The 25,425-nt window shown below is 36.9% G+C and overlaps 1 protein-coding gene across 11 annotated transcripts in view; it reads right to left on the bottom strand.

Moving 5' to 3' along the window:
* The window catches only part of UTRN (utrophin), a 594,041-nt gene that overhangs the window by 153,559 nt on the left and 415,057 nt on the right, over positions 1–25,425 (bottom strand). For all 11 annotated transcript variants that reach the window (XM_073022551.1, XM_073022550.1, XM_073022552.1 and 8 more), the window contains one exon: positions 18,743–18,899. In XM_073022551.1, the coding sequence (XP_072878652.1) occupies positions 18,743–18,899 (157 nt within the window). The remainder of the gene's footprint in view (positions 1–18,742; positions 18,900–25,425) is intronic.

The raw sequence follows: 25,425 nt of genomic DNA, 5'->3' as shown, positions 1-25,425 counted from the left end.
CTCGGCTCATGGCAACCTCCGCCTCCCGGGTTCAAGCTATTCTCTTGCATCAGCCTCCCAAAGTGCTGGGATTACAGGCATGAGCCATCACTCCCGGCCCCCTGTACTCTTTAAAATACATGCACACATAAATGTATTCCTTCACCCAGCTAATATATGCAATACAGGTTGAGTATCTCTAATCCAAAATCTAAAATATACCAAAATCCAAACATTTCTGGTGTCAATATGGTACTCAAAGGAAATGCTCATAGGCACATTTTGGATTTCAGATTTTCTGATTAGGGATGGTCACCTGGGAAGTGTAATGCAAATATTCCAAAATATGAAAAAATCCAAATCTAAATACTTTTGGTCCCAAATATTTCAGCTAAGGGATCCTCAATTAGTACTTATTCTAATGTGGTACTGGATTAGGTGCTGAACTTGTATTTTCTTCTTTCAGCCTTATTCCATGTATCATCACAAAAGGAAGTAAGCAGCACCCCTTACTCTATTGCATACTCCAAAACATGCCATGGCTAATTTGGAGGATTTTCTCCCTAAAGCATTTTGGCAACAACCTTTAGTGATTTCTTATTTATTCCAAAGTGTCTTTCAGCTCAAAAGCATCTTACTCTATGGAGCCTTTCCCAATCTTCCCAAGCACAAATAATCGTGATTCGTGTCTCCTTGGCTGTGTGTCCATGCCTGTATTACAGCACTTTTCATATCTACTGTAGTTACTTGTTTTCATGCCTGCATCACTGCTAGACAGTGAAGTGAGCTCCACGACGGCAAAAATAGTCTTACAAACTCATGCATGCTTGGCACCTAGGAAAGTATGTGGTAAACATCAGGTCCAATATAGAAGTTTCAACCTGAATGAATACATGAACTGCTAGATAAAATAAATTGTCTCTGGGCTAAATATGTACAGAGGCAGTAAAATGATTGTTTTGTAAAGGGGTTCATCGGTTTTACAGGCCTCTGTTTCTTGCCTACATTTGTGATCCACTCTTAATTTTACCACCAGAGAGTGACACCTATTAGGCTGTCTCACCTCTCCCTCTAAACATGGATATTCTATGGCCCTTTGGGGTGAGGTTGCAATATTACATATTACGATTAGGAGACAAGCCCACGTGCAGACAACTGGGGTGTGGCAGGTAGGTGCAGGCTCACTGAGAGAACCGCTGCTTCAGGCCTGCACACAAGTAACAGCTTAACTAACAGGCTTTAGGGAGCTGAGCGTTTAATAAGGAGGAAGTCAACATAGATTGGCAAAGGTTGGAGAGGAGCTTGGAAATTAATTTGTTTTTAATTTCAGAAAAAGACCAATTTCCCACTGTAGGCAACCTTCTAACACAGCAAGACCTCAAAATTACAGAATTGCAGGCAGAGTCTCCGATTACTTTAGCAGGGAAAAAAAAAATTCTACCACACCTACGTTTGCACGCGCACACACACACACACACACAGCCTAAATGTAATGGTAGGGTGTTGTCGTTTTAAAGACAATGTTAGAATTTGTTATTTTAATGGGTAAGTTTGCTAATGTTTCTTGGTAATTCAGCTGAAGGCCAGATATGTTCTGAGTCTTATATAATAAAGCTTGAATATAGGAATCAAGCGGGTTAAGCAAAAGCCAGGGTAGCCCTGAGGGAAAGAACACACAAACAAGAAATTACACCTGAATCATGCACTTTCAATTATTCTAGATTTGCTTTTCTAACATCAAATATGCGTTCTATTGGAGAAAGGGTATTAGAGCTCTGATAATTGCCCCTATATAACTTAATATTTACATTGTTATGAAAATGAAGTGCAAATTGAACAATAAAATCTGCATCTGCAATTTTATCCACTCAAGAGTATTTGACTAGAGTAAATCCATAACATTACAAATGCTATATACATTGTAGGTGCATTATAAGTAATTGTTGACTGAACGATAAGCTCACATTCTTGAAAGGGAATTTGCATATACGTGACCTCAGCTTCTTCAAAGCTTCAAAAATGATACTAAAAATTTGATTTAAGTCATTAGATGGGAAGATTCAACTTTATCCATTCATTTTATTATTTAATTAGTAAGTTAGCTTCTTTGTTTTTTTTTGAGACGGGAGTCTCAATCCGTTGCCCAGGCTGGAGTGCAGTGGTGTGATCTTGGCTCATTGCAACCTCTGTCCCCTGGGTTCAAGTGATTCTCCTGCCTCAACCCCCCAAGTAGCTGAGATTATAGGCACCCACCACCACACCTGATTAATTTTTATATTTTTAGTAGAGATGGGGTTTCACCATGTTGGCCAGCCTAATCTGGAACTCCTGGCCTTAAGTGATCCACCCGCTTCGGCTTCCCAAAGTGCTGGGATTACAGGTGTAAGCCACAGTGCCCGGCCTATCCATTTATTTTAAAACAGTCCTTAAAACATTACATGTTTTTAAAGTAGCAATTTATTTTAACATTTGGAGGAATCAAATATGTACTTACATGAAAAAAATAATATGATTGTGCTGTTTACCAAACTTTACTTGCAAAGACTGGAAGATGACCCTTGTTTAATTTGACAGGTTAATCTAGACAGTAATTGAAAGTTATTTCTGTTGGGTTATACTAGGCGGTAAATAACAGGTATTAATACAGTTTTACTGAGTTAAAACCGCTCATGTAGCCTATATAGTTTTAAACAAAATAAAAATGATCAAAACTATCAGAAAAGACTCCCACCAATTATGGGAAAAGATATCAGCCACCGTTTACTGAGTGTTTACTATGTGCTAGGCCCCAGGTCTCAAATGTTTATGTATTGTTGAAGCACTGAACAAAGTATTTATTATTGATGCTGCTGAAAATATATCAACATTCTGAGACACTGGTTAAAACACCCAAGAAAGTATACACATTTAATTAAGGGTCAACAATACACTGATGTTTCATAATAGTAGTTCCTGGGGCATTTACACTACAAAAGGAAAGGAAGCCTATCTATGAATCACTCATTTCCGTGTGTAAGAGAAGGGTTTTGAACCAAGTCTTTGCTATGAGGCTTCCTGCCTGCTCATCACCAGGGTCTGCTACATTTTTCCAGCAGCATCAACATCAGAAAAGCTAACAAGCAGAAAAGCTAGTTCGCTTCAACAAGCAGAAAAGCTAGTTTGTTTTTCTGCTTTGTTTCTGGCCTGTAGAATGATTGTCATGTTTTAGAGCCCACAATGCCATGTTTGGTTTTCTGTTTTTTATATCTGATCTATAACTGCTAGGTGTTTGAACATAGGAGATGCATTAAAGCATTGCTTTATAGTAGCATTCTAAAGGGAAATCTCAGAGCCATCACCTAAACATTTAAATGTAAAGTATTCTCTCTGGATACAGCCAACAAACTACAAGCACAGGGCTTTTAGTAATAGGAATTATTAAAATATATCACCGAGGTGCAGAGGCTGTACCTTATTGCTCTTCGTACATAAGCATCAACTTTAACATTAAGGCATTTGGTGAATAGTGTGGATAGGTGGATGGATGGATGGATGAATGGATGGATGGATGGGGAATGAAATGATTGGCACTACCATTATCACAGACTACCCCTATGAAAAGGAGTCATTAAATCATTTATGTACATATAAAGGACTAGAATACATATAGTTAGGAATGGGAAGACTTAGAATATATGAGTTTCTATAAGTCAACCCCTAAAGGTTGTATACAGTGGCATTCAAAACTTGCATTTATGAGATCATATATTTTGGAATAATTAAGTTAGTGTTAAGTTTTTTGTCTCTTCACAAAATTCCATCTGATATTCTTTAGACATCTTAAATTAGCAGTGAGAGTTTATGTCAAATTAATCAGTACTGTGTTGCTTGAAATAAAGTAATTCAAACTATTATCTTAAGATTAGAGAATGAATTAGAAATCAAGTACAAGGTCCCCTACTTTCTATGGGAAATTTTAGGGAATAAAAAACCTTGGCTAATATTAGTATCAAGCCATCTGAGACTTGATCTTGACTGATTCTAATTACGTACTTTTGAGCTGTAAGATAAGAGATTTTTGTAGCTAAAAAGATTTTTAAATTTTATTACAAAAAGGAAAAGACCTAAAAAGTAAGAGATCAGAAAAAATACTAACAGAATTTATAATAATATACAAGACTAAATGAAAAGAGAAGCAACTTTATTTCAGTAAGCTAAAACATACCTGAAAAAATTGGTTTTAAAAGTTATTTCATGTTTCGTTTAAAGCTACATCATAATGTTATAATTGAAAAGAGTTCTATATTCCCTTAAAGAAGAGATTGGAAATAAATGGGTACATGAACTGAAAGCTTGCCTGAATCATAACAAAGTGCTGTGGTTTGAATGTCCCCTCCAAAACTCATGATGAAATTTAAGTGACACTGTGCTGACATTAAGAGGAGCCGCCTTTAAGAGGTGATCAGGTCATGAAGGCTGGACCTTCATGAATGGACTAATGTCATTATCACAGTGGGAGTGGGTTAGTTATAGAGGGAGTGGGCTCAAAGGATAAGTTCAGCTTCCATCTCCTCTCTGTCACGAACACTCTCTTGCCTTTGTGCTTTCCACCATGAGGTGACACAGCCTGAAGACCCTCATCAGATACTAGCCCCTTGATTTGAACTTCCCTGCCCGTGGAACTGTGAGCCCAGCCTCCAGAAGTGTGAGTCAAATAAATCTGTTCTTTATAGATGACTCAGTCCCTGGCATTCTGTTATAGCACCAAAAGACAGACTAAAACACCAAGGAGAAAAATTGGGGGTTATAGAAGTGGATGACTGGGCAAAGACAACCAGAGCTTTGGGATAACAATGTGCAGTTCACAGCTCAGCCACAACCTCTTGGGAAATGATTTCTCAAAACATAGAGAACAAGAACTCTAAGTTTAAGGATAAGCACAGGATCTCCCTTGAATGTAAATTTCACGTAAACAGGGGCTGTGTTTTTCTTCTATACCAGGACCTCTCTCGTGTCTTAGATCCTAGAAGAACTCAGAGGGGATGAAGGCGTGAGGAGTCAGAGGCCTAAGGAGTCAGAGCCTCTAGAGAAGAAAGGAAAATATGAAAGGCCAAAGGCAAAGCCTCTAAATACTTTATCTAAAAAATGGCACTCTTTTTTATTGATTCAGTTTCGGAACTGGAAAATACAGAAGACTTCTTGGTTTATACATGGTCTTGTAAAAGAATCAGTACCTATAGCACTGCTGCAATTTCAAGTATCAAAGCAATCACAGAATTACCTCTGGACTACAAATTTACAAGATTCTCTTCAAGCAATTCAAAAACAGCTGGTTACTATCCAAACCTTCCATTGCTCTTGTCAAATGATGAGACACTGATAACCAAATAAGTTATCTTTACTGAAAAATGAAGTGAAGACCTATATATGCAGCTAAAAAAAAAGTTAATTTTCAACAAAATACTGTAAAAGGCTTTAAGAAACAAGTTTTTAATGAAAACTGACCAAGAAGTTGATATTTGTCCATACGTCTCCTTTCTATAGGCCATCTTGATGTTTAACAGCTCTTATTATATTAAAATCTCAGTATCCTAGAACTTAAAAGAACCTTATTGAAATTTTCTATACGAATACTTTTGAGATTAGAATCCACCTGGGGACACACACACACACGCATACACACACATTCAATCTTACAAAAATGCCTAGTCCAGCAGTTCTCAAAGTATGGTCAATAGACTAATAGCATAACATTACCTGAGAACTTGATAATTCACATTTGCAGGCCCCACCCAAAACCTGCTGAATCAGCAGCTCTGAAAGTGGGGCCTACCAATCTGTGGCTTAACAAGCCCATCAGGTGATTCTGATTTACACTATAGGTTGAGACCATATCCTCCAGAGACTGGCTTAATTGGTCTCGGTAAATATAACTGAGCATTGATATCTTTTATATGCCCTAGGAAAGTGCAGCCAGAATTGAAAACAACTGATGTATACCAATTCTTTCAATTAATAGCCTCACTCAGTCCAGTGAGATTAAGTGATTTTTCCAAGCTATTAGGTTTTATGCTATTACTGTATTCTCCCAAACAAGAAAATAAAGAGACATGATTTCTTCCCTGATCGCACAGCAAGTATGGGACAGAGATGGTCTAGAAGTCAACTATCTCAACCTCCACTGTTACTCATTAGATTTTTTTCTCTTTAATAAAGTTAAAGGTTATTTAATTTATTTCAACTTTAACCCTTACATTCTCAACTGGAGACAAAAATTGGTTCTTGCAGTGAAAAAAATCTTAGATATGGATTATGACCTTCCAAAATCATCCTACCCAACAAAATCTTTTAGTATTAATTTTTCTCATTAGGAAGAAATTTATAGTTAAAGCTATTTAATTTAATTTGAATTTAATTTTTATAATTGAAAAGGAGGTTAATGATAAAAAAGCTTGAGAAAAAATGCTTTAAATGGTTTTACACATATACTGCAATTCAGGATTGCTGTGTTCTATGTGTTATGTATAGTCCTATTAGTAGCTATTTGTTGCAAGATACTTGGAGCCAGATAATGTTTATACTATAGGTTCCTGGCTACTCTTTATGCTGTAATTTCACTCTATCATGGGCAGTATTAGAAAATACACTGGTTTTCACACAGTATCATTATTTTACCTGGATTATAGTGGAGAATTTAGCATATTGATGCATGCAATGGAAAAAAAATAACTTTGTTAAAATTTGAGAATGTTCAGAAAAATCCCAGATATACAGTGGGATGAGTATCTCTGGGTAGATAAAAAAAATTACTGAAAATTTTCCCTCAAAGTCAGTAGCTTTGTTTGATATTTACCAATAAGTTTATGATGACATCCTTGAAATGTATTTCCAGAATGTCACTGGAATATTATAATGAGAATACATAATCAAGTTTAGGACTAAATGAAAGATGTTGTCTTGTGTATGTTTTAAATAGAAAATTGATTTCTTTTAAAAATAAACCTATCTTTCCTTAAAAAGTAAAATAAACTGCCAGGCATATAGTAAGTAAATGAAAGTAAGAGAGGAAAGGAGGAATGAAAACTCAGGTTTCCTTAAACTATACTATGGATCTCATGTTCCTCTACCATAAATAAGGGGACTGGACTAACTTATTTCTTAGGGTTCTTTCAGTCCAGTAATTGACAATTCTAAATTATACATGCATATACACTAAATAAAGACTCTTCTTGATCAATAGAATATGAGAGCAGAGAAAAAAGACATTTTCAAGGACCTAAAGAAAAAAAATACTGCCCTGAAATATAGAGTAATCTCTTACACAACCGTAAGAGATTTTGATTTTAAGAAAAGACTCAGGATAAGTTAGAGACTTATGTTTATGTTAGAACACTGGCCAAAAACTATTAAATAAACTCTTAGGAAGGGAATTCTTGGATGCAAGGCTAAGGTGAAACTATGCTTAGACTGTTCAATAATTATGACTGATGATGTTCAGTAAGATAAATAATTACAGGTAGGTATCACATTTCTTCAAATATTGCTCTGAATCTACAAATGTATAATCATTAGCCCTAATTGTAATAATGTAGATTTATATTAAGTATGAATTAATGTAATATAATTTTAAAACATTACTCTTGGTAATTGGTAAACAAGGTTGCTTTTGACAGAATATACATAATTGAATAAAATTATATATTGCCCTTCAGCACTTTACTATTCCTAAATTACTTCCATTTCCATTATTTCATTTGATTTTCAGAACAATTCTGTGTAGAAATGAAACTACTTGCTATAGTTTGAAATGTCTATGTGTTACCAAAATTTATGGGTTGAAATCCTAACTCCCGGAGGTCAGGAACAAGATGGCTGAATACGAACAGCTTCAGCCTCTAGCTCCCAGCACGAGCGACACAGAAGACAGGTGATTTCTGCATTTTCACCTGAGGTACCGGGTTCATCTCACTGGGGAGTGACGGACAATCGGTGCTGGTCAGCTGGTGCAGCCCGATCAGCGAGAGCTGAAGCAGGGCGAGGCATCCCCTCACCTGGGAAGCGCAAGGGGGAAGGAAATCCCTTTCCTAGCCAAGGGAAACTGAGACACACAACACCTGGAAAATCGGGTAAATCCCACTCTAATACTGCACTTTACCAAGTGTCTTAGCCAACGGCACACCAGGAGATTATATCCCACACCTGGCCCAGAGGGTCCCACACCCACGGAGCCTCCCTCATTGCTAGCACAGCAGTCTGAGATCTAACTGCAAGGCGGCAGCGAGGCTGGGGAGGAGTGCTCGCCATTGCTGAGGCTTAAGTAGATAAACAAAGCCTCCAGGAAAGCTCGAACTAGGGGGAGCCCACTGCAGCTCAAGGAGGCCTGCCTGTCTCTGTAGACTCTGCCTCTTGGTGGAGTCTGACAGCTGTCTGACAGCTTTGAAGAGAGTACTGGATTTCCCAGCACGGGGGATGAGATCTGAGAACGGACAGACTGCCTGCTCAAGTGGGTCCCTGACCCCTGAGTAGCCTAACTGGGAGACATCCCCAACTAGGTGCAGACCGATACCTGACACCTAACACGGCAGGGTACACCCCTGAGACAAAGCTCCCAGAGCAAGAATCAGACAGCAGCACTTGCTGTTCAGCAATATTCTATCTTCTACAGCCTCTGCTGCTGATGCCCAGGTAAACAGGGTCTGGAGTGGACCTCAAGCGATCTCCAACAGACCTACAGTTCAGGGTCCTGACTGTTAGAAGGAAAGCTAACAAACAGAAAGGACACCAACACCAAAACCCCATCAGTACGTCACCATCATCAAAGACCAAAGGCAGATAAAACCACAAAGATGGGAAAAAAGCAGGGCAGAAAAGCTGGAAATTCAAAAAATCAGAGCACATCTCCCCCTCCAAAGGAACGCAGCTCATCACGAGCAACAGATCAAAGCTGGATGGAGAATGACTTTGATGAGTTGAGAGGAGAAGGCTTCAGTCGATCAAACTTCTCAGAGCTAAAGGAGGAACTACGTACCCAGTGCAAAGAAACTAAAAACCTTGAAAAAAGAATGGAAGAATGGATAACTAGAATAATCAATGCAGAGAAGGTCACAAACAAACTGATAGAGATAAAAACCATGACAGGAGAAATATGTGACAAATGCACAAGCTTCAGTAACCGACGAGATCTACTGGAAGAAAAAGTATCAATGATTGAAGATCAAATGAATGAAATGAAGTGAGAAGAGAAGTCTAGAGAAAAAAAGGAAAAAAAAAAAGAACAAAGCTTCCAAGAAATATGGGATTATGTGAAAAGACCAAATCTACATCTGATTGCTGTGCCTGAAAGTGAGGGGGAAAATGGAACCAAGTTGGAAAACACTCTTCAGGATATCACCCAGAAGAACTTCCCCAACCTAGTAAGGCAGGCCAATATTCAAATTCAGGAAATACAATGAATGCCACAAAGATATTCCTCGAGAAGAGCAACTCCAAGGCACATAATTGTCAGATTCACCAAAGTTGAAATGAAGGAAAAAATGTTAAGGGCAGCCAGAGAGAAAGGTTGGGTTACCCACAAAGGGAAGCACATCAGACTAACAGCACATCTCTCGGCAGAAAATCTACAAGCCAGAAGAGAGTGGGGGCCAATATTCAGCATTCTTAAAGAAAAGAATTTTCAACCCAGAATTTCATATCTAGCCAAACTAAGTTTCATAAGTGAAGGAGAAATAAAATCCTTTACAGATAAGCAAATGCTTAGAGATTTTGTCACCACCAGGCCTGCCCTACAAGAGACCCTGAAGGAAGCACTAAACATGGAAAGGAACAACTGGTACCAGCTGTTGCAAAAACTTGCCAAAATGTAAAGACCATCAATGCTAGGAAGAAACTACATCAACTAACGAGCAAAATAACCAGCTAATATCACAATGACAGGATCAATTTCACACATAACAATATTAACCTTAACTGTAAATGGACTAAATGGTCCAATTAAAAGACACAGACCGGCAAATTGCATAAAGAGTCAACACCCATCAGTTTGCTGTATAAAGGAGACCCATCTCACATGCAGAGACACACATAGACTCAAAATAAAGGGATGGAGGAAGATCTACCAAGCAAATGGAGAACAAAAAAAAAAGCAGGGATTGCAATCCTAGTCTCTGATAAAACAGACTTTAAACCATCAAAGATCAAAAGAGACAAAGAAGGCCATTACATAATGGTAAAGGGATCAATTCAACAGGAAGAGCTAACTATCCTAAATATATATGAGCCCAATACAGGAGCACCCAGATTCATAAAGCAAGTCCTTAGAGACTTACAAAGAGACTTAGACTCCCATACAATAATAATGGGAGACATGAACAACCCACTGTCAACATTGGACAGATCAACAAGACAGAATGTTAACAAGGATATCTAGGAATTGAACTCAACTCTGCACCAAGAGGACCTAATAGACATCTACAGAACTCTCCACCCCAAATCAACAGAATATATATTCTTCTCAGCACCACATCACACTTATTCCAAAACTGACCACATAGTTGGAAGTAAAGCATTCCTCAGCAAATGTACAAGAACAGAAATTATAACAAACTGTCTCTCAGACCACAGTGCAATCAAACTAGAACTCAGGACTAAGAAACTCAAACAAAACCGCTCAACTACATGGAAATTGAAGAACCTGCTCCTGAATGACTACTGGGTACATAACGAAATGAAGGCAGACATAAAGATGTTCTTTGAAACCAATGAGAAGAAATACACAACATACCAGAATCTCTGGGACACATTCAAAGCAGTGTGTAGAGGGAAATTGTAGTGCTAAATGCCCACAAGAGAAAGCTGGAAAGATCTAAAATTGATACCCTAACATCGTAATTAAAAGAACTAGAGAATCAAGAGCAAACACATTCAAAAGCTAGCAGAAGGCAAGAAATAACTAGGATCAGAGCAGAACTGAAGGAGATAGAGACACAAAAAACCCTCCAAATAAATAAATGAATCCAGGAGCTGGTTTTTTGAAAAGATCAACAAAATTGACAGACCGCTAGCAAGACTAATAAAGAAGAAAAGAGAGAAAAATCAAATAGACACAATAAAAAATGACAAAGGGGATATCACTACTGACCCCACAGAAATACAAACTACCATCAGACAATACTATAAACACCTCTATACAAATAAACTAGAAAACCTAGAAGAAATGGATAATTTCCTGAACACTTACACTCTCCCAAGACTAAACCAGGAAGAAGTTGAATCCCTGAATAGACCAATAGCAGGCTCTGAAATTGAGGCAATAATTAATAGCCTACCAACCAAAAAAAGTCCAGGACCAGATGGATTCACAGCCGAATTCTACCGGAGGTACAAGGAGGAGCTGGTACCATTCCTTCTGAAACTCTTCCAATCAATAGAAAAAGAGGGAATCCTCCCTAACTCATTTTATGAGGCCAACATCACCCTGACACCAAAGCCTGGCAGAGACACAATAAAAAAAGAGAATTTTAGACCAATATCCCTGATGAACATCGATGCAAAAATCCTCAATAAAATACTGGCAAACTGAATCCAGCAGCACATCAAAAAGCTTATCCACCATGATCAAGTGGGCTTCATCCCTGGGATGCAAGGCTGGTTCAACATTCGCAAATCAATAAACATAATCCAACATATAAACAGAACCAAAGACTAAAACCACATGATTATCTCAATAGATGCAGAAAAGGCCTTTGACAAAATTCAACAGCCCTTCATGCTAAAAACACTCAATAAATTCGGTATTGATGGAACGCATCTCCAAATAATAAGAGCTATTTATGACAAACGCACAGCCAATATCATACTGAATGGGCAAAAAACTGGAAGGATTCCCTTTGAAAACTGGCACAAGACAGGGATGCCCTCTCTCACCACTCCTATTCCACATAGTGTTGGAAGTTCTGGCTAGGGCAATCAGGCAAGAGAAAGAAATCAAGGGGATTCAGTTAGGAAAAGAATTGTCCCTCTTTGCAGATGACATGATTGTATATTTAGAAAACCCCATCATCTCAGCCCAAAATCTTCTTAAGCTGATCAGCAATTTCAGCAACGTCTCAGGATACAAAATTAATGTGCAAAAATCACAAGCATTCTTATACACCAGTAACAGACAAACAGAGCCAAATCATGAATGAACTTCCATTCACAATTACTTCAAAGAGAATAAAATACCTAGGAATCCAACTTACAAGGGATGTAAAGGACCCCTTCAAGGAGAACTACAAACCACTGCTCAGTGAAATAAAAGAGGACACAAACAACTAGAAGAACATACCATGCTCATGGATAGGAAGAATCAATATCATGAAAATGGCCATTGTGCCCAAGGTAATTTATAGATTCAATGCCATTCCCATCAAGCTACCAATGAGTTTCTTCACAGAATTGGAAAAAACTGCTTTAAAGTTCATATGGAACCAAAAAAGAGCCCGCATTGCCAAGACAATCCTAAGTCAAAAGAACAAAGCTGGAGGTATCACACTACCTGACTTCAAACTATACTACAAGGCTACAGTAACCAAAACAGCATGGTACTGGTACCAAAACAGAGATATAGACCAGTGGAACAGAACAGAGTCCTCAGAAATAATACCACACATCTACAGCCATCTGATCTTTGACAAACCTGAGAAAAAACAAGAAATGGGGAAAGGATTCCCTATTTAATAAATGGTGCTGGGATAATTGGCTAGCCATAAGTAGAAAGCTGAAACTGGATCCTTTCCTTACTCCTTATACAAAAATTAATTCAAGATGAATTAGAGACTTAAATGTTAGTCCTAATACTATAAAAACCCTAGAAAAAAACTTAGGTAATACCATTCAGGACATGGGCATGGGCAAGGACTTCATGTCTAAAACACCAAAAGCAACAGCAACAAAAGCCAAAATTGACAAATGGGATCTAATTAAACTAAAAAACTTCTGCACAGCAAAAGATACTACCATCAGAGTGAACAGGCAACCTACAGAATGGGAGAAAATTTTTGTAATCTACTCATCTGACAAAGGGCTAATATCCAGAACCTACAAAGAACTCAAACAAATTTACGAGAAAAAAACGAACAACCCCATCAAAAAATGGGCGAAGGATATGAACAGACATTTCTCAAAAGAAGACATTTATACAGCCAACAGATATATGAAAAAATGCTCATCATCACTGGCCATCAGAGAAATGCAAATCAAAACCACAATGAGATACCATCTCACACCAGTTAGAATGGCAACCACTAAAAAGTCAGTAAAAAACAGGTGCTGGACAGGATGTGGAGAAATAGGAACACTTTTACATTGTTGGTGGGATTGTAAACTGGTTCAACCATTGTGGAAAACAGTATGGTGATTCCTCAAGGATCTAGAACTAGAAATACCATATGACCCAGCCATCCCATTACTTGGTATATACCCAAAGGATTATAAATCATGCTGCTATAAAGACACATGCACACATATGTTTATTGCGGCACTATTCACAATAGCAAAGACTTGGAATCAACCCAAATGTCCATCAGTGACAGAGTGGATTAAGAAAATGTGGCACATATACACCATGGAATACTATGCAGCCATAAAAAAAGATGAGTTTGTGTCCTTTGTAGGGAAATGGATGCAGCTGGAAACCAGCACTCTCAGCAAACTATCGCAAGAACAGAAAACCAAACACTGCATGTTCTCACTCATAGCTGGGAATTGATCAATGAGATCACTTGGACTCTGGAAAGGGAACATCACACACTGGGGCCTATTATTGGGAGGGGGAAGGGGGGAGGGATGGCATTGGGCGTTATACCTGATGTAAATGACAAGTTGATGGGTGCTGATGAGTTGATGGGTGCAGCACTCCAACATGGCACAAGTATACATATGTAACAAACCTGCACGTTGTGCACATGTACCCTAGAACTTAAAGTATAAAAATAAAAAAGTAAAATAAAATAAATAAATCAGGGGTTGTCACAAGAAAAAAAAATAAAATCCTAACTCCCATAGTATATATGACACTGGACTTTCAAACTTTTACTCACAAAGCAACAGCAAATGTCACAACCTATAAAGAAAATATTAAAAATTCATGTTTTGGGGTTTGTTTTTTGTTTTTTTGAGACGGAGTCTCACTGTATTGCCAGGCTAGAGTGTAGTGGTGTGATCTTGGCTCACTGCAACCTCTGCCTCCTGGGTTCAAGCGATTCTCCTGCTTCAGCCTCCTGAATAGCTGGGACTACAGGTGCATGTGCCACCACGTCCAGCTAAATGCTGTAGTTTTAGTAGTGGCAGGGTTTCACCATGTTGGCCTGGAAGGTCTCGATCTCTTGACCCCATGATCCACCCACCTCGGCCTCCCAAAGTGCTAGGATTACAGGTGTCAGCCACTGTGCCCGGCCAGAAAATTCATGTTTTAAGCTTTTAAGTTTTTCTTTTCTGTAGGCATAATGTCAAACATGATGAAAATTAACATACTTATTAATACATGATGACTACCCTGGAAGGAATCACGGAATTCTATAGCCCTGCGACTTCAGCTATGACCTACAAAGAATGCTTACCCCAAACCCAGCACACTTTTCTGTACTGTATCACGATCTAGAGGAAGCAGATAGAGGAGGAGGAGGAGGAAGAGGAGGAGGAGCAGGAGGAGGAGGAGGAGGAGGAGGAGGAGGGTTTTTTCTATAAACTCTGTGAATCAATTTATTCAACTAATCTATACTGAGTACTAATTTAGCAGAAAGCTAGCACTATACACTAAAATATTCGTTCTTGAGAATAATATGTTAATATTCATTTCTTTATTGTCCATTTTCAGAAGGCAGCTAAAGAAAAAGATAGGGTGAAAAGGTGACCTCAAATTCTTTCATAAACTAAGCCAGGAAATTGATGTAATAGAGCAAAAAGAGGGAACAGATTCAAGTAAAAACAAAAACAAAAACGTGAGGGTATATCCCCAGTGCTTAGAATGGTGCTGGGACATAAACGTCATTCGGTAAAGTAGGTTTTAAATGGATGATGAATATATTTGGAGTCAGACAGACCTAAGACCCACTGCTCCACTTGTGCAATGGATCCCATCCTCTCACTGTTTGAGCTGGTATCCTCTCTCCTGAGTCACTGATTCTTCCCACTTCACAAAATCATTCTTACCAGCATAGAACATGCTGAATAATGAAATCATATTAATATATTATTTCATAATTCACTACTCAGCAATGAGTTATAAAACCACTACTTGACTCTACATTCTTTCTTCAGTTACTATCTGATTTTTCTGTTACCTTTGTTGTAGAAGTCCTTAAAATGGTTTACTGTACTTTGGTTCATATTCTCTCTTGAATCTACTCCAATCATGCTTCCAACTCCATCATGCCACTGTAACACCTCTTGTCCAAGGTCAACAAGATGGTCTCGAGATGATTAATTTTCTGTCCTCATCTTATTCAACCGCTCAGCAATGTTTGATCTTCGTGATCATGCCCTCCTTCAAAACACATTTTCTTTCTTTGGCATCCTGGACTCTGTTCTCTCGTGGTTCTTCTAGCCTTCTGGCTCTTCCTTCTCAGTCTCCTCATCTTCTCAGCCTCCAAAATTGTGACTTCTCAGGGCTCATTTCTTGGGATTTTTTTTTTTCCCTTGGTAAAATCTCTCCCTATAGGTGATCTCATCCAATCCCAGGGCTAATACAGAGGCTGACAATTTTGATCTCTAATCTTGATCTTTCTTCTAACTTCAGATTTATATATCCGACAGCTTAAACATCTATAAGCTTAACATGTCAAACATCGAGCTCTTACATTTCCTTCCCAGACCACTCCTCCAGCAGTTTTCTTCTCTCTCTAAATGGTACTTCCATTTTCCATTTGCTTTGTCTAAAAATCTCTGACTTCTGACATCTTTGGTTCTTCTTCTCACATTCCACACATTCAGTCCATCAGCAAATTTTGTTGATTCTTTCCAAATGTCTTCAGAAAGTAGTTACTCTTCATCATCTCTCCTGCTATACCCTTTTCCAATTCACCACCACTTGGGTTACCGAAATAGTGCTGAACTCCTCTATATTCTACTCTTCATACAGTATTAGATCACAGCACTATAGACACCTATATCTTCCATGGCTTCCTCTCTCATTGAGTAAAAGCCAAAGTCCTTAGGAAAGAATATTCAAGGACCTAAATGATCTGAATCCCTTTCTCCCACCCACCACCCCAGCTTCATCTCCTATCTACCATATTTGGTTAAACATTTTCAACCATATTGGTCTCCAAGCTATTCTTCAAATATGCCCCAAACATTGCAAGCTCTGTGGCCTTTGTGCTTTCTGCCCCCTTTCCCTAAATGTTCTACTTCTAAGAGGGGTTGCTAAGTGCTTACTACATCACTCCAGGTCTCTGTTCAAAAATCACCCGATTTGTGACACTTTCCTGATCTTCTCCATATAAAATAGCACCTTGGCCTATAATCCCACATCCTCCTCTATCTTCTTGACCTTGCTTTATTTTTGTTATTACTGTGGGACACATATATTTATTGCCTATTTGTCGAGTGTCCATCTCTCACTATCAGGTAAGAACCTGGTTTTGTTCATTATTGAGTCACCAGTGACCAGAATATGCTGGTTCATATTAGGCACTCAATAAACACTTGCTGAATAAATGAACCAATTGTATTACCATCATTATCAGTATTACCTCCATTACCTAAAGGCTTAGGTCTCAAGGACTGAAGCAGAGCAACCGCCTGCAGTGCTCTAAAATGGAGCAAAAGACAACCTAAATCCAGGTTACCTTGTTGGGAGGGAGGCCAAAATACAGCCAGGGCACACTGAGAGGCGGATATGTACTTTATGTGCTAAGGCCAGAAGAGGAAAATCATTTCATACTTCAACATTTGGATTTCAGTAAACACTATTAGCATATGGCCACAAGCAGCTTGAATTCCTTACAGAGCACATCTATTAGAAGAGCTTTGTGTTATTCTATTTCATCCCTAATACTGTAACCCACAAAAAGGGAATACTATATGAATAACTAACAGAAGCAAAAGTTAGAAAAAGTTAGGAGAGAATGTGATTTCCTTAAATTGGTCATTTTAAATCTTCTATTATTATTATTATCTTGCGTATCATACATCAACAGTGTTTTCCTTTTTCTTATCTTGGAGCTATTTCTTTATCATATTCCTGCTTCAAGTAGAAAGAAAAAAATACACCCAAATGGTAATTTTAATAATCTAGTCACAAGGGTTCAAAAATCCAATAAATAAATTTCAGGGTCTTATCATTTTGTATTAAAGCAACTTATTACATAGATGACATTTTCCTTTAGTAGATGTGTGCATTCGTGTTTGTCATTTTTAAAATGGAAATAGAATCATAATGTTACCTTAAAATGACCAGATTTAGAATGAGAACTTTCATCACATGGGAGGAGTAAAAAATACAATAAAACAAGATGATATGTATATACGAGAAAATGGGCATAAAGAAATCAATGGAAAGTGAACAAGGCACAAATTTAATCACACAAGGATCTAAGAATTAATGTGTCAGTTGATAACATTTCAGTATATCTTTTGGCTAATCAGAGTAAAAGTATAGATTTGCATAGGAATAGAAATTTGAGCAGAATTATAATTCAAAGAAAGGGCTTGGCTCAGAAAAGTAAAACACATAAAATGATCTTAAATAGTATGGTCTTCATTTGCATTACTTTTTTTTTTTTTTTTTTTACTACAAGTCCTTATTTTTCACTTTTATTAAACATAAACAAGATAGTTTGTAATTTCTTATGATTCGATGACTTGAATTTAAGATTAAGTTAATTTGTAGTTTAAAAACTTTCTCAGGTCAGTTGAGGTGGCTCATGCCTGTAATCCCAGCACTTTGGGAGGCCGAGGCAGACAGATCACCTGAGGTCAAGAGTTTGAGACCAGCCTGAACAACATGGTGAAATCCTGTCCCTAGTAAAAATACAAAAATCAGCCAGGAGTGGTGGCATGCACCTGTAGTCCCAGTTACTTGGGAGGCTGAGGCAGGAGAATTGCTCGAACCCAAAAGGTGAAGGTTGCAGTGAGCCAAGATCATGCCACTGCATTCCAGTCTGGGCAACAGAGTGAGACTCCATCTAAAAAAAAAAAAAAAAAATACAAAATACAAAATTAGCTGGGCATGGTGGCAGGTGCCTGTAGACTCAGCTACTTGGGAGGCAGAGGCAGGAGAATTACTTGAACTTGGGAGGCAGAGGTTGCAGTGAGCCGTGATCATGCCACTGCACTCCAACCTGGGTGACAGAGCAAGACTCTGGCTTAAAAAAAAAAAAAAAGTTTGTCGGTTGTGATGGCAGGCACCTGTAGTCCCAGCTACTTGGGAGGCTGAGGCAGGAGAATCACTTGAATCCAGGAGGTGGAGGCTGCAGTACTCCAGCCTGGGCAACAAGAGTGAAACTTGGTCTCAAAAATAAAAATAAAATTTTAAAAAATTTGATTATAAAACCTATTAATTATACTTTAGATACTGGTAGTGTTTGAAAAAAAATTTAGTTAAATGTAAAGATAAAACTTAATTTAATACAAATGTAAACAATGTATGCACTTTAAATGTCTACTGATAATTAAAAGCAGACAGTGGTGGTGGGGGGAATCCTGTGATAATTGGTTCAACTCTGATACTTACCTATAATTTTATTTCAAATATCTACCTCACTAGAATTTGAATTAAGCGACTCACTATAGGTTATCCACTTACCTTACAATGGTCATACTGGAGCTGTAAGGCTGGAACATCTCCTCCAATAGGCATTTGTTTCTTAAGCTCTTCATCTTTCATATTCAGCCATTTGATCAGTTCTTCTAAAGACATCAGCAACCTGTTCCACTTCTCAGCACTGGCCTCCAAATGGGCCCTGTTGAGAAATAATAATAATAATAATAACAACAACAACCACATTTAAGAAATGCAAATTACATTCACAAAATTATCTACTTTCCTTTAGCATAATAATCTCATCTGACCAAGTAATGTTTGCTTCCACAAAAGAGAGTGACTCCTTGAAAATATATATATATATATGTATTTACACATATGTATACACACATACATCCATTTCCTGTAAGAAACAGCTATTTTGAATAGGCTATAATATTCAGAGGATTTATTGGTAATAACTATCAAAATTTAAAACAGACCTATACACCACGAAGGCTTTCAAGAAGGATGTCCATGATAGAATGTAAAATTATAAACCAAGTTTTAACAGTTGGGCAAAATCACTGAAGTACTTTATATTCTCATTTAAAGGTGAGGTCTTTGTTTCAATAATAATTTCTGTATTTAACACAGAAACGTACCTTCAAGTTCTTAGATTATGAACTCCATAATCAGGGAAATGTTTAGGAAATACATTTTTATGTAGTTAAGGTTCCAATAAGAGCAAAGGCCCTTGAGAATAGAAGTGTAAATCTACGCACATGTTCCTTTTTTGCTCTTGTTAGGGCCCTCGTGAAAGCCCACTTATCCAGCCTCAGGCCCATCGTGGGCTGGATTTGAAAATATGAATCAGTCAGAAACAATTCCAGTGACTCAAGGAATCGAACTGGACTTGACTCAATCCTGCATCACCCCAGAGGGCAGATTGTGAATATGGACTTATGCCTTAACTTGGGGAAATGGAATTACTGTGACTCTCCATGATCTTTGAGGTTTAGAGGTGTAACAAGGCACATGTCTGCCTTTAATCAGCATATGTTGATTTTTAAAAAGTTAAGTGTGAAACAATAAAAAAAACGTTTAAATTCAGAACGAAGTTCAAAGCATTTTGTAAATCTCTGAGAATGGTATGATTAGAAAATTTATTTTCTTGTATTTTCTATCAGTTCTATTTATTCCACAGGTGCTACAACTGAACTCATTTTACAAAACTATGGTTTAACAAGGTCCTGATTCTGCTTGAGCTTCAGCTTTTCTGTGTTCATATTGATTAACTTTAGGCCAAATACGTAATTCCCTTTCTCTGATAAACAATAATTTCATTTGTCACAGAGCAGAACTAAATAATTTCAACTATATTAACTAAAAATTCTCTCTGTAGTTATAAGCCATTTTGCAGCAAATAAATTTGACTGAGCTACTGCAATTTATTTCCAATATTTTTAATTGCAAAAGCCAGCTGGAAATCAGATGTCCTCAGTCAAGAAGCACTTGAATGTCTCCGTGTGCAAAATATTTATACGTGTTCCCTGCCTTTTATTTCAGATGATTTGATCCTGCATCTTCAATGTCTGTAGTTTCACTCATTAATCAATAACTAAGTCACATATTATATTCCTTTGAAATTGAGTTCCAAACACTTATTGTATTGAAATGCCCACAAATATATTTTTCAATGCAGTCTTTTTTGACTGCACAGAAATAATGAAACTGATCACTGAAACTTACAGTATTTAGAATCTGAAGAACTATCTATTAATTATAAGGATGAAGACAATACTTTTTAAAAGAAATGCTGAAGTGGCTTCGAAATAAAAAAGAAAACGTTGGTATTTGTGTGCTTCTCTACATCTTTGATTTCCCATAGTAAAAAGCAAGTTGATCTGGCAGAATCTTTGTCTGGCAAATCTGTTCCGGTTATTCTCAAATAGATTATAACTATGTGTTTAGTGGATTACTACCATATGCCCAAATAAATGCATGCTTCTGTAGTAGCCTTCAGTGTTCTAGTTTCATTTGAATTCTTTCATCTTGAAAGATGAAAGCCTTTTCTTGGGCAACAGGTTGAATGCTTTGTAGGAAGAAACTTTAAATTTGTGTTCAGCCTAGTGGTACTTTCTCAATTATCCTATAAACATTTTAAAACTTAAATTTCTCTAAGACTATTGATAACCAGTGATCATCCAGAGTTTCAAAATCTTCACTTAAAACATTTCTTTATCAAACATATCTGTGGGCATTCATATTTTTAGACAATTGACTTATTCTAACATCTCGGCTGCTTCAGTTCACTCCTTTAGTACTTTGATATGTACAAAGCAATAAACACTTTTATTGACTGTATTATCAACCTAGGATGATGTAGACTACAGAATATCTTTTACACAAGTTACCCCTTTTAAAAGTGAATCAGGTTTTACAACTCTATAAGCATTTTTAAGTGACCAGTTATTCTTAAAAAATGTAATGCAAAAATGTGTTAGAAGGTAAAGACCCATAAAAATGGTACTTCATCATTTAAGAATAGTAGAAAGGAATTATGGAAGTAACTACAAACCAATATCTGTTTTAAATCAGCAAAAGCCTCTCTGCCTTTCAAAAAAACTGCATCTTCAAGCAAGTTATTATTCCTTCTCCCAGTGTACAGATATAAAAGGAAATAGTGTGAGTGAGTGTGAGAAGGAGCACTGGTTAAAATAAAATACAGTTTTTCATTTACTCAGTACAAGCAAACATTTATGGAGCACCCACTCTGGTAGAGATATCCCATCCACTGTTGTGTAATGACTACCCAGAGTCAAATGTCCAATTTGGCATTATTACTACAAAAGTACATACATATACATATTTTTTGGTTTATGGTAAAATCTCCAAACTATAAATTGGGTTATAATGAAAGAAAATGCCTTAATTAGTCCAAGAATAACAGGCAACTTTAAAAGATTATTCCTGCTCCCAGGAAACGAATTAAGACATATTAGGAGAAAAAAGTCAAGTCTTCAGAATTCAGTCTGTGCTGAAAAGAACACCAAAGCCATGATTCCAATATGGTAGACACCAGTAGCATATGGCTATTTAAATTTTAATTTAGGATAAATACAATGAGTAAATTTTGAAATTCAGGTTATCAGTTGCACTGGTCACATTTCAGGTGCTCAGTAGGCCACATATGGCTAATGGCTATTATATTAACCAGTGTAGATATAGATAATGTCTATCATTGGAGAAAGTTCTATTGGAATGTGTTACACTAGATAAACCAGAAAAAAAAAAAAAGACAGCAGTTGAATCTTCCTCTATCAGATTTGGGGAAAAAAAAATTAGTAGTTTTATAACACGGTTAGGAAAACCAACTATCTAAGGCTAAACATAGTGTCAATGACATTGTAAAATGTGGTAACATTAGATTTAAATGATGATGTTAAAGGTTAATCTTCTCTAAGGGCTTTTAAAAAGGTGCCCTGAATTTTTAAGAGATTCATAAAAGAAAGGGAAGATAGAATTTTATCTTTGAACTCTGTTTTCATTAGATTTGACAATTTTGCTGGCCTTTGAAACCATACGTTAATAAAGGTCTATATTAAACATCATTATGCTGATAAATGGATATTTAATTAACATAATCTCAAATTAAATAAGTTTAACATGAAAATTTAAACCTATGTCATCCACAGCACAGAACGTATTAGTGTGATTCCAATTTACATTTTTCCAGTGAGTAAAAAATATAATCAAAGTTCCTGACAGCCTGTCTTCTAGCTGACATTTTAAGTCAATAGCATTCTTCTCTTACACAGATTGAAGTGAAATTTATCATTGTATGTATTGTTCTAGATGCTAAACAAGATGTAGCATGTTGGATTTTAGTATTTAAAAAGTTTAACCACGGCTATCCAAAAAGACCGAAAAATAATATTTTAAGATATTAACCTGTGGTATTGGAGCCACATATTATTACATTGTTCCAGTGGCCACACCATGGTCAAAGAAGGTAATAACTGTGAAACACTTAGGGTAGATCTAGCATATAAATATTCAATAAGTATTAGCTGTTATTATGATCTTAGCAGACATTTTCTTTTTAAAAAATTATGATAAATCAGAGCAAATGTTCCCTGCCATGACATTTTATGCTATAAAAAATTTAATACCAACTTTAGCACAATAAAAGCATAATGTGGAATACAGAACCAATGCATATTAAATGCTCCAAGTAGTATAAAGAGTATCAATCAGATGGCCTCATTCTCAAAACAAACAAACAAAAAAAAAATGAAAGCCACCTGCAGAGAGAGACTTTGGGGACTAAAAAGGATCAAAATCTTTTAAAATAGGCATGGTGATATCAGAGCGGAACTGTAGGAGACTGAGACACACACAAAAAAAAACATTTCAAAGATCAACTTATCCAGGAGCTGGTTTTCTGAAAAAAAAAAAAATTAATAATATAGATAGACTGCTAGCAAGACTGATAAAGAAGAGAGAAAACTCAAATAAACACAATCAGAAATGACAAGAGGGATATCACCATTGACCCCACAAAAATACAACCATCAGAGAATATTATGAACACCTTTATGCACATAAACTAGAAAATCTAGAAGAAATGGATAAATTCCTGGACACATATATTCTCCCAGGACTAAACCAAGAAAAAAATGAATCCCTGAACAGCCAAATAACGAGCTCTGAAATTGAGTCAGTAATAAATAGCTTACGACCCAAAAAAAGCTCAGGACCAGATGGATTCACAGCTGAATTCTACCAGATGTACAAAGAAGAGTTGATATCATTCTTAATGAAACTGTTCCACAAAATTGAGGAGGAAGAACTCCTTCCTAACTCATTATATGAGACCAGCATCATCCTGATACCAAAACCTGCCAGAAACACAACCACCACCAAAAAAAACTTCAGGGCCAATATCCTTGATGAACATAGATTCAAAAATCCTCAACAAAACACTGGCACACCAAATCCAGCAGCACATGAAAAAGCTAATCTACCACGATCAAGTAGGCTTCATCCCTAGGATGCAAGGTTGGTTCAACATACACAACTCAATAAATATGATTCATCACATTAACAAAATAAGACAAAAAACACATGATTATCTCAATCCATGCAGAAAAGGCTTTCAAGAAAATTCAACACCCTTTAGGTTAAAAAGTCTCAACAAACTAGATATTGAAGGAACATACCTCTAAATACTAAGAACCATCTACAACAAACCCACAGCCAACATCATACTGAATGGGTAAAAGCTGGAAGCATTCCCCTTAAAAACTGGCACAAGACAAGGATGCCCTCTCTCACCACTCCTTCAACACAATATCAGAAGTCCTGGCCAGGGCAATCAGAAAAGAGAAAGACATAAAGGGCTACCAAATAGAAAGAGGGGAAGTAAAACTATATCTGTTTGCAGGTGACAAGATTCTATATCCAGAAAACGTCACAGTCTCAGCCCAAAAGTTCCTTAAGCTAATAAACTACTTCAGCAGCATCTCAGGATAAAAAATCAATGTGCAAAATTCACTAGCATTCCTACACATCAAGAACAGTCAAGAGAAGAGCCAAATCAGGAACACAATCCCATTCACAGCTGCCACAAAAAAATAAAATACTTATGAATATAGCTAATCAGGGAAGGGAAAGATCTCTACAAGGAGAACCACAAAACACTGCTCAAAAAAATCACAGACAACATAAACCAAGAGAAAAACATTCCATGCTCGTGGATAGGAGGGATCAACATCATTAAAATGACCATACTGCCCAAAGCAACTTATAAATTTAATGCTATTCCTATAAAACTACCAATAATGTTCTTCACAGAACTAGAAAAAACTATTTTAAAATTTATATGAAACAACAAAAAAAGAGCACGATAGCCAAGGCAATCCTAAGCAAAAAGAATAAAGCTGGAGGCATCATGATATCTGACTTGAAACTATACTACAGGTCTATAGTAACCAAAACAGTACAGTACTGGTACAAAAATATACACATAGACCAATGAAACAGAACAGAGAACTCAGAAATATGGCTGTATGCCTACAACTATGATCTTTGACAAAGCTGACAAAAATAAGCATGGGGAAATGATTCCCTATTCAATAAATGGTGCTGGGTAACTGACTAGCCATATGCAAAACACTGAAACTGGACTTCTTCCTAACACCATATACAAAAATAAACTCAAAATGGATTAAATGCTTAAATGTAAAACCCAAAACTATAAAAAAAAAATCCAAAAGACAACTGAGGCAATACCATTCTACACATAGGAATGGGCAAAAATTTCATGACGAAGACACCAAAAGCAACTGCAACAAAGGCAAACATTTGATAAATGAGATCTAATTAAGCTAAAGAGCTTCTGCACAGCAAAAAAAACTATCAACAGAGTAAACATACAGAATGAGAAAAACTGTTGCAAACTATGCATCTGACAAAGGTCTAATATTGAGCATCTATAAGGAACTTAAACAAATTTACAAGGAAAAAACAAACAATAACATAAAAAGTGGGCAAAGGACATGAACAGTCACTTTTCAAAAGAAGACATATATGCAGCCAACAAGCATGTTAAAAAAAAAAAAAAGCTCAACAGCACTGATAATTAGAGAAATGCAAATCAAAACCACAATGACATACCATCTCACACCAGTCAGAATGGCTATTAGTAAAAACTCAAAATATAATAGATGCTGATGAGGTTG

This window comes from Chlorocebus sabaeus, chromosome 13 (assembly GCF_047675955.1).
Source record: "Chlorocebus sabaeus isolate Y175 chromosome 13, mChlSab1.0.hap1, whole genome shotgun sequence".
Lineage (NCBI taxonomy): Eukaryota > Metazoa > Chordata > Mammalia > Primates > Cercopithecidae > Chlorocebus > Chlorocebus sabaeus.
This window is presented reverse-complemented; position numbering and strand designations above follow the sequence as displayed.